At 37.5% G+C, this 11,125-nt stretch overlaps 1 protein-coding gene across 9 annotated transcripts in view; it reads right to left on the bottom strand.

Moving 5' to 3' along the window:
* Positions 1-11,125, bottom strand: part of Dst (dystonin) — a 316,182-nt gene that overhangs the window by 211,424 nt on the left and 93,633 nt on the right. For 7 of the 9 annotated variants that reach the window (XM_033756561.1, XM_033756554.1, XM_033756555.1 and 4 more), the window contains exon 4: positions 2,114-2,203. In XM_033756561.1, the coding sequence (XP_033612452.1) occupies positions 2,114-2,203 (90 nt within the window). Of the gene's footprint in view, positions 1-1,485; positions 1,585-2,113; positions 2,204-11,125 lie in introns of all 9 variants that reach the window. The other 2 variants (XM_033756553.1, XM_033756556.1) reach the window with 1 other exon arrangement.

Here is an 11,125-nt window from a genome sequence, read left to right as displayed (position 1 = left end):
ATTTAAACAAAACAAAAAGAAAAAATGCCATACAACACAAAAACTTCTCCTATTCACTAACAGAACGATTCTGGTCTACAGATATACAGCTATAGATGCAAGAAATAACTAAGTATCATTTCCCATTTTACCTTCTTGATAAACACTATTAGTAAGAATATTTTTATAATTATATATATGGCAAGTTAATGAAAATGAGGTATAGTAGCGTGCGGTTAGTATAAAAATCACCAAGGAGAAAAACAGGTTTATGTGTCCATGATAGAAGAATAATGAAAAGCAACTAAAACCATATATTTCCTCTTTCTTTTAACTTTTTCATAAAATCAGGCTGTATAATAAACAAAAAGGACCAACTTTATACCACATGGGGATGGACATGGTTATTTTCTCAGTCTCAGGAAGGGACCGATCCTAGTTATTTTCCTTAGTGTCATTTCCTTAAGAAATGGTACAAATTAGCAGGAGGAAAACGTAAGGAAACAGAGTTGAAAAAACGCTTAAATAAAATACAAAGAATGGAGCTGAAATTTGTCACACAAAATTGTCCAAAGGGAGAAAAGAAAATCAAAAGCTTGGCTTCTTAAACATGAATAGGCTGCTGAAAGCCAAAAATGCCATAATAAAACAGAATGCAGACCACAGAAGGGAAAACAAATTCTGTAACAAGTAAAAATGTTGACAAATTCACCCACTGGATCCAGCAAAGCATTATTTCCAAAGAACTCAGGGAGCACTTGGGGATGCAGATGACAAAAGCAGCACATCTGTCCTCTAAAGGCAGGCTGACACCAGCTACATGTCATGGAAATTAAACAGCTCCATTCTATTAAGACCCTGGATTTTTAAATATTCCTTCTCAAAACTGTAAGGCATTATTGGATACAAAATGACCATCAAATATCTCCTGCCAGTATGATTTAAAGTAGAAACTTAAGTACTAAATAAAATTTCAGTAAGTTCCTCCAAAAAAGCAGCAATGACTCCCATGTTTGAAATATCAATTCCAGAAATGGAATGAATTTGTATAAAAATGAGTATGATAGCTGCAAGATTTCTACATTTATATACTACACTGTAGTATAAAAATTCTTCAACTAAAATGTCACTGTCACCATATACTTTAAACAGAGATGTACAATTACCATGCAGTGCACAGTAGTGTATAAACAGTTCAAGTGATTTATCTCTTTGAGGGTAATTTGGTGGAGAGGGTTACCAGGGATCGAACTTGGGGCCTTGCACTTGCAAGGCAGGGAGCAGAACCACTGAGCTAAAGCCCTGGTCCTTGAGGACTAATTTAAAGAGATAGTATTTCCTTGTCCAGTTTTGGTCTGATATACACATTCACCTCCTCACTGTGAGTTTTGGGTCTTTGTATAGTTTTCTCTAGAGAAGCTGAAGCCACAAGTTACTTCTCTACCAGGTTAGCGCTCACCACACTGGACCGGCTAGTTTAGTCGAGTTATGGGGGCCGACACCTACCCCCTTATCCTCATCCTCCACATCCTCATGCTGTTCATATTCACATGCTTCTGTTGAACTCACCAATCGTAAGGTCTTCAAAAAATCTCGCTCCCTTGGCTAATGAATATAACAGACAGAAGATAGGACAGCAAAGACACAAGACAGACCAGAAATGAAAAGAAGAGCATGAACAGAACATAATGAGGAAGAACAGGTGACCAAGAAGGGGAGGTAACGTTCACAAATAAAAAGAAATGACACCTGCAGAATGGGTCAGACCATTTTCCAGAAAGCAATACTGATTTCCTTGCTATTTGTAAGTCTTTTAATATGTGGTTATACTATGCATCCAACTTCTGCTAAGCAAAACAACCCATAAGTAAAAATGCAAGAACAAAAATAGTATTTTAATTGCAGGACTGATTATATAAGCAAATTAATAAAAGTGCTTCAATCTCTCAAATTCACATCATTTGAAGTTGAAGAATGCTCAGGTATCTAACCAAAACTTTTTTCTTTCTGGCAGAATTCATAGCTCAAAGGATTACTACTATAAAAATCAGAGCAGTCTGTATTGCAAACACAATGATCATTTGTGAAGAGGATTACATGTTCTTCAAAATAAATTAAGAAATGTAAAGCTTACCAAGGTATCTCCAGAAAGAACCTCTAAGAGAGAGATCAAATTGTGTCCATCCCTTAAGTCTTCATAGAGATCATTCACATGTTTTCGAACCTACACAAAGAAAAAGCAAAACTTTTCATCACAGAACTCAAAATCATCCTTCACGTTCTTAAACAAAACAGGGAAAAAGAAAACATGCCTCAAATGGTATTCACTCCTACACTTATTTTTCCTTTTAACTCTCTTCACTACTTACAAATTAAATTTAAAAACTAATGAAAGTGAATTTCAAATTAATACTTCATTAAGACAATCCCAATTACTACTAAAATAAATAATAAACCTGGACTGTCACATGGGGCTACAATTTTTCAAATACAGGCCACACCTTGATTTTATTCATGATTCCTGATACAGCACCTAAAGCCACCTTACCAAGTGTGCTGTACTTCCACGCCCCACCCCATCAATCCGCCCATCCCTAGGTCTCCTGCTGTCTAGCCTACAATAGGGTCTGCAATGCAGGCCTTATACTTAACCCATACATGTGAGCTGGGCGAAGGGCACTTAAGACTCTGCACTATTTTTACAACCTCCTGTGAGCCTAAAATTGTTTTAAAATATACAGCTTTTTTTAAATCCATGTATTTCAGATTAGAAGGCCTCTGTCCAAAGCTTGCTCTGCACAACATAAATCTTGGGGCTTAGAGTTTTCAAAACTGAATGACACAAAATCAGCCTGCAACTGCTTTCCCACAGGCCTGATTTAAACCTGTGACTTTAGAGATCAAACCATCAAAGACTCCCCAAAAGCTTCGTTTAGTCAGCCCAGCAAGGACAACTCCCATAAGGACAAGATCTGCACAGACAAAAGTCAAAGCTGGCAATTATGGCTGGTGCTCAATGCAGGATGCCACATTTCCATTTTCTCACCTTGTAGTAATTCAGGGCCATTTCAAGGTCCTGTTACTTTGTGCTGCTGTCATGAAAAGAGCTAAAGAGGTGGGGCTAAGAAAGAGGAGGAATCAGGACCCCAACTACTGAACCTGTAGCCCTAGTTCTGTAGGCTTTCCAGTCTGGGGTGAACTTTTTAAGTATGAGTTAAACTCCTTTGCCCTTGAAAAATGTCAGATAAACATACAGCTGTAAGTATTGAAAGATCTAAAATGATGATGAAAACCATTTGACTATACAATACAAGAAAAGGCCTGGTGTGAGCAGGAACCAGAGTGGTCTTTCATTTCAGAAAGACAGTTTACATGCCATTATACCACTTTATCTTAGCTACAAATATGCACAATATCTGTGTTTTTGGTTTTTGTGATGTTAGGGATCAAACCCAGGGCCACATGCAAGGCATGTGCTCTACTGCTGAGTGACACCCCCTGCATTATGTTGTTAGGATCAGTTTTAATTGATGAAAAATTTCCCTGAGGAGTTTCATATCAAACTTACCAACACCTGTATCTAGTCTTAGAACTTTTTACCTAAGTCACAGAAGCTATTAATATTCAAATATCATCTGGCACTGTTACCTACAAATCAGTAAGTAGTGTAAGTGTTAAATTTAGGCTCAAGCCAGGTGTGGTGGTGCACACCTGTAATCCCAGTACTCCAGACGCTGAGGCAGAAGGATCACTGTGAGTTCGATACCAGCCTGGGCTACATAGTGAGTTCCAGTTTAGTCTCAACTACATAGTGAGACCCTGTCTCAAAAAATAAAAATAAAAAATAAATTTAAAAAAATAAACTTAGGCTCCAGAGCTCAGCACTATTACTCCCAACGCCAACTGTACAGTACTTAGAGATGGCAAGCAAAACTGAAACCATGTCTCCCTCTGTACAAACTGGCATTCATTTCAATTTCCTAATTCCCAAGGGAATTCAGTTAAATTTTTGGTGTCATAAAATTTACTACAGTAAAAGAAAGTTTTAACACTGTTTTTAAAAACACATTTTATGTAATCCTTAGAAAATCTATAAATAAATCAAATAAATCCAAAAGGATTATCCCTTCTATTAGAATATTTATTTTGAGATACCATTAAATAACAGTTCTCTCAATTTCTCAATTATATTTTAGAAACAAATCTATTGTAAGGTCCTTACTACACACACACACACGTGGGCGTACACAGACACACACACAAAGAAGCAAGGCATGTCAGCTCCTAATGAAGTGGGCACTAGGTACTATACTTTTCTACTTGCACATGAGAGCACTGTAAAAATTCACCTACTCCCGGACCAAGGCATGAGCTTGAATTTGAATTTATAAGGCTATCATCTACTTAAAAACAAGCCAGAAAAACTAAACCTGTGGATTTTCACACATTAAATGCACCTAAATCAATGTATAAGGGGTAATAAAAATATATATACAGTGAATATTTAAAATGTTTAAAACATTACAGTAAAAAATACATTACCATCAATCCCAGCCTGGACTACACAGCGAGACTCTGCCACAAAAGAAAAAGCATGGCAAGACCAGACAAGTGTGTTCTAAGCAAGGAGGGGTATTTGTACAGGATTAATGGCAATGTGTTTTTACTATGATACATTTTTTAATTCAAACTCTGTAACTTTCCATCATACTTCATATTGGTCAGTGTGTCCCCAGTATAACCAGAAAGCAGACTAATTCTCAAAGAGCCTTAACAGGATCCCTGAGAGATCACATTCATATCAACAATATTATGCAGCTACTGATCCTAAGCCAGCTGCTTAATCTCTTCAAATAAATGTCTTCATTGTGCAGGTTCATACACAAGGACAGCAAAAAACAAGCACGTGATCAGGACAAGGCCTCCCAGAACAGCAACAACCACACAGCACTGAGCATTCTGGGGAACCTTGCCAGACTCTCGGTTCTCCACAACCCACTTCCTATGTCTTTCCCACTCCAGGACAGTTGGAAGTGGGGTGTGATTCTAAGCACTTATTTCACAGGAAGGCATTTTCACAGCTTGCCTTGCCAGACTGAACCCTCTACATTAAAAAACAACAACGAAAAGCAAAGCTTTCTGAAACCAGTAGTCATTCTTCAACATATTTATGTTTTAATAAAGAAAAATTAAATTAGGCATGTTTATAAAAGGAAAATAATGTGGCATGAAAACTCAAATTAGGAAGAAAGAAAACTTGTTATAAGAGGAAAAAGAAAGAATTCAGTGACATCATAGTCTCACTTCTGACACTGGCCTTATGAACTTGAACCAACTGCCTAAGCTCTCTTGGCCTCAATTTCTTCATCTGCAACATAAAGGTCTGAAAACAGAAAGCTTCTAGCTCAAACCAGAGAATAGCAATCTCATACTCTCAAAGTAAAATGATTATGTTTTTAAATTAATGACTTGTCAATTTTAAAAGAAAATGGAAAATGCAGTACTCTTAAACCTTATGGATTAAATTATGAATTTTGGAAGAAAAAGATACAGACTGATTAAGTTTTTTATAATACTTTTAAGTATCCTAGACACTGGCTACCCTCTAATACTGCCTGTTTTTCTTGACTCAAGTGACTATTCTTGAAGGGTCACAGAAATACTGTACAACTTGGAGTTATCAGGGCTGCTGGTAGAGCTCAGGGATAGAAAGATTCCCTGACCTGTTGTGAGGCCCTGTTTGGTCCACACCCCGACAAAACAATGATTGTACAACACTTTCATGTCTGCAATAATAACAAACAAAGTAAACACAGTGAGTTATTACAAGGTATCTGACCTTCAGTGCTTTAGAAATTGTGCTCATTTTCCTTATCACAAATGAGTGGGGTAAAAAGAAAATGTTATTAAAAACTTTTAAATCTAAATTATGAGGAAAGGGTGGTAGTGCATGAGCTGTGAGGGAAATCATCTGATGAAGGGAGCCATTAAGGAGATAGGAAAGAAGGAAAATTAAACAGTTTAAGCCTACACAGAAAAGGCATGACTTGTTTATTTTGTCCTAGGTCTGAGTCATAGTCATTTGGTCTGGTTACTTTTCTTCACAGATGAGTACACTAATGGCCCCTTGGCTTAACCTTCTGTTTTCCATTTTCAATAAAACAGTCTTCTTTTTGGATATTTTCCTCTTGGGAGACAAAAAAATGTCTGAACAAATAGTGCTAGAAGAAGAGATGAGCAAAGTAAATGCACTACAAGAGACCCCGGGAAAATTATATGACTTGAATTACATAATGAGAGTGAAGCATTTTCTTTATTTCACAAAATTCTCCCAGAATTTTGCAGTGCTTTCTACAAAGGATGTACTACACTGCACCGATAGTTTATCCATAGCAGGTGCTAATCTTGTGATTAAAAAAATATTCTAAAGGAAGAAAATTCATAAAATATTCTGAAGTAAGAAAATTCTAAACAAGATTCTTGTAATCACAGGCAGTATTTCACATTTATTTTGCATGTAGAGTACAATATGCCAGGTTTGTATTATCCAGCTGAATTGATCAACAAGAAAAACTACTACCCAATAAACAAAAAGTACTACTTCAAAAATTTCATTTTGTTAACTTAATGGTTTGGTTTTACATGGGCTAAACTACATTCAACTTTGGAGAGAAGAGCATGCAAATATTTATTTAATGTTCAAAATGTCTATTTTTTTTCCCAGTGGTACTGAAGCATGCAAACTAGTGCCTCTGCACAGAGCTATCTCTCCTACCCACCCCCTTTTTTGTTTGTTTGTTTTTTAGTAACAGTGCTTCACCAAGACACTCAGATTGGACTCAAACTTGTGATCCTCCTGACTTAGCCTTCCAGAGTGCTGGGATTACAGCATGCCCACACAACCATGCTTGGCTCAAAACTTTTTTCAAGTCTGACTTTGTAGTGGTTCAAGATAATCTAGACAAACTCCACAGGAATTTTACTTCCCATATTTAAACAGGTTGGTACCAAGTGGCTGCAGTTCAATAAATGTCACCAAATACTATTGAGCACTGTGACCTTTAGGCATAATTGTCAACTTGAGAGACCAGGGAAACGACCAGGGAATTTAATAAAACTCACTCCTGGGTGTGTCTGGATGTGTCATAGAGGTGTGACTTGGGATATTATGTAATGGTCTCTGCCCCTTCTCTGGTGCTGTTCCCCTGGTCTGCTTCCAGGCAAGCATGAACAGAACAGCTGGGCTCCCCATACCAACCCGCCATGATGTTCCTGCCTTGGAGCATGGACTGAAACTTGTGAAATGTGAACCAAATAAACCACACCCTTCAAGTTGTAGGGGTTAGTTATTTGGGCCCCACAGGAAAGCTAACTCATAAAGTATGCACCATATGTCAGGGTATCCTTTAAGTGCTAAGGGTAAGATAATGAAAGCACCACTTCTTGATGCCTACAGTCTAAAATGATAGAACTGTATGAGAAAATGTCAGCACGGAGTAAATACACTCAGAGCTTGCTCAGAAAGCATGAGGACCTTTGTTCCAGTTCAGGCTCTGAGAACTCTTCCCAGCAAAGACGATGGGGACAACCCACATAGAGGGAGGAACAAGGCACAGATGCAGGGACAAGGCAAGGGCACAGAACTGCCAAGTTTCAAGACAGGACAGCAGCCATGAAGTCAGTGAAATGAGAAGACCAAGATGAGGCAGGAAAGTGGACCAGGACACGTGGCAGCTTGATATGCATGTTAAGAACCTTGGAGTAGAGCTGGGAATGTAACTCTGTGCCTGCCTAGTGACAGGAGGCCCTGGATAAAGAGAAGGAATAGGAAGAGGAGCAGCAACTGCATCTGTAGCTTGGAATTTTCTTAGGTATAAAGAACCACTGGAGGCGTCCAAGCAAAATGAGGAGGTAACACTATATTGTGGGAAACCAGAACACACGGCCCAAAGCCTAAGAATGAAAGGCTACTCAGCTGAAGACAATCAGAAGCAACAAATTCAGGAAAGCTCTCTGATCTCCCCATATCTGGCTAAAAACAGGTTTACAAAGACAAAAGGTATTCTCCCCTTCTACCAGAGAGAAATAAAGGCTTACCCACTGAAGATCATTCTGAACCCTTACTGGCTTGGAGATGTGCAGAGATGACACAGACAGGCTTTACTGATCAGCCTTTTTATCCCTCAAGCCGCCACCCCAACAGATTCAAAGTCGTTTTCCTCTGTCTTAACTAGTCTCTAAAAATTTACTGTGCTTCGTAGAAGCTGGAATTCACAAGCCATCTCTTTGAGAACACTCATCTCCTACATGTCTCCCGTGTCTGCGTTTCTCTTGTTAACCTTTTGTCACAGGAGTCAGTTCCAACTAAGAATCCATGAGGGCTATTCTTCGCTATATTAGCTCTGGTCAATGTTTAACATCTTGTAACTATCATGTTGAGCAAGTCAGAGGTAAAGCCAGAGGCCCACTTTGTACCCAGCAACACAGAAGAAGTCCCTCACAAGAAAGCAAAGCAGACAGGACATTCAGTCAGTATGAATAAAATCACCCCAGCATAACAGCAACAGACAGCAGCCACATAAAGCATGCTCAGTCCTCTCTTAAAGAAGTCTTCCATCTAAGGAGACAGTATTCTGGAAGACAATCAGCTATCTTTAAAAAGCAGCATAAATAATGAAAGGCGGCTTGTCCCAGAAGAGATTGCCTCACTGCCCTCTACTATACTGAGTGAAAAGAAAGGAGACCATGTGCTTTGTGAAAACTAAAAAAAATGCTTTCAATGCTTTTTCTTCTTTAGTTCACAAAAACATGAAAAATAAACGGTCATATTCTCCTAGGATAGCTCCTTAAAAGTCCTGCTCAAAAAAATTAAATATATCAATAATTGAGAACTAAATTAATGCTCATAAAATACCCAGAAATGGTTTTAAAAGAATGTATTCTCTTAGGATATTGTTTTGGTTTGGGGGACAAGGTCTCTGCAGCAAAGACTGGCCTGAACTCACAGCAATTCTCCTGCTTCAGTCTCCCGAGTGCTGAGATTACGGGAGTGCAGCTCCATGCCCAGCTAAGACACTGTCTTGTCTGAACACTCGTTTTTCACAGTTTCAGTACTATTTTTTGAGATTTGTCAAAGAATAAACTTACAACTCAGATTTTGCTTAAATTATCAGAAATTCTAAGTTAGTGTACTAAAATATTCTTATTTGATGTGATAAAAAGTCATAAGGCTACACAAAATTGTATCTCACTGTTTCTTTAAAATAAGGATGTTTGTTGTACATCTTCAGGTATTAATGGATAAAATAATGGAGAGTTTCAAATCAATGTTGGATATTACAATGATACATGCATACTCATGTTTACAGCAACTCAATTCATAATAGCTAAATCTTGGGAGGAATCTATATGTCCCTCAACAGATGAATGGACAAAGAAAATGTGGTATTTATACACTGTAGAGTACTTACTCTGCTATAAATTAGATTAAATTTGAGTCATTATTCAGAAAATAGATATACCTTGAGACAATAATGTTAAGTGAATAAATCAGGCACACAAGCTTAAATACTGACTATTTCTCTTATATGAGAAACTCAAATCAAAGAGCCAAATTAAAAGGTAGATAACAGAAAACAGGGAGCAAAATAAAAGGTAATAGGAAACAGGGAGCTCTCTTGCAAATAAAGAGGACCAAGCTATGGGAAGAGGCAGGAGGAGAAATGGAAAGGGGACATAAAGAGAATCAAGCTGTGTTAAACACATGTACCAGTTCCTCACAATGAATGTGATCAGTATGCACTACAAACATCTACTAACAAAAGTAACAATTAAAAAATAAATCAATGTTGACACTATGCAGTGGAAATAACCCATCACTTCACAGTATACTGTTTTTTCACAAAAAGGGTTTCTCTTAATCTTTCAGAATGATGGTCTATAAACAATTTTAAAATAGTCTTCTAATTTCACCACAAGATGGAAGTATAAATAGTTCAATAAAATAAAAACACTGATACTACTGATAAAACTAAGATTTAGGGGCATGTTAGCCTCAGTCGCCCCTAGTCATATTTATATTCTCTTCAGAACAGTCTCTTCATGGTTTGTGGAACTTTGTTGAAAGGCGATTTAATTTTTTTAATTAAGTATATAATTCTCTTCTGTAGCAGTTTGGGAACTGGGCTGGTTCTGGCTGGATTTGGGTTTCAACATTTCCTTATAGCTCTTTCCTTTTTATTAACAGGAAAATAAATCAAAATAATCTATTTTTACATGAGTTTTCCCCTCAGTCTACAGATCTTTCATTGCTCACCCAGTTGTACAGACCTTGATGCTGAGTAATTATAATGCAACTAAAAGAGAAAAATAAATTCAGAAACCAATGTACCTCTGCATACTAGTATTACTTTTGGTCCCTGCCCACTGTTCTTTTTATTTAATTTTTATTAAAAGTGTGTTCTAGACAACATCCATGATACAATGCCACACAAATGAGCACAGGTTTACAAAGACATCAGCATTATCCATCTTATCTGTAAGGAAGCAAAGACTGTCTAGTAATTACTATTGTATAATCCTTAAATAAGAAACAGGAAGAGATCTTAAATTAGCCCAAAGACTGTTCTGATCTAGTATTGTGTTTCTGCAGGGAAAATCCAACCGTGTTTGTTGACAGGAGGATATGGGCCTCACCTTTTGAGAAACTGTCCTAGCTCACTGTTCCTTTGGTAAATTCTTCTTTAAATCATTTCTCGTGTCAAAAATCATGTTATATGCTACTACCAAGAGTAGGGTTTTTGTTTTTGTTTTGAAGCACTGAGAATTAAATCCAGGAGTCCTCTACCACTGAGCTACATCGTTAGCACCTTTTTACTTTGAGACAAGGTCTCCTTAAATTGTTCAGGCCACACCCAAATTTGCAATCTCACTGTCTCAGACCCCAAGTAGCTGGGATTAGTGGCACATGCCCCCATATCCAATTTACCATTAACAATTTAAACAGATACCACTGAATTTTCAAATTCCAAGTTTTACTGAAAAATTTAATTTGTGAAAACTTTATAATAAAAATCATGTGGGCCGGGGATTTAGTTCAGCGGTTCGGTGGCCTGCCTTGCAAGCACAAGTATGTGAGTTCAATCCC

The sequence above is a fragment of the Fukomys damarensis genome, unplaced genomic scaffold (assembly GCF_012274545.1).
Source record: "Fukomys damarensis isolate Sample0158 unplaced genomic scaffold, DMR_v1.0_HiC HiC_scaffold_27, whole genome shotgun sequence".
NCBI classification, from domain to species: domain Eukaryota; kingdom Metazoa; phylum Chordata; class Mammalia; order Rodentia; family Bathyergidae; genus Fukomys; species Fukomys damarensis.
Note: the sequence above shows the minus strand (reverse complement) of the source record. Positions and strands in the feature narration are given on the sequence as shown.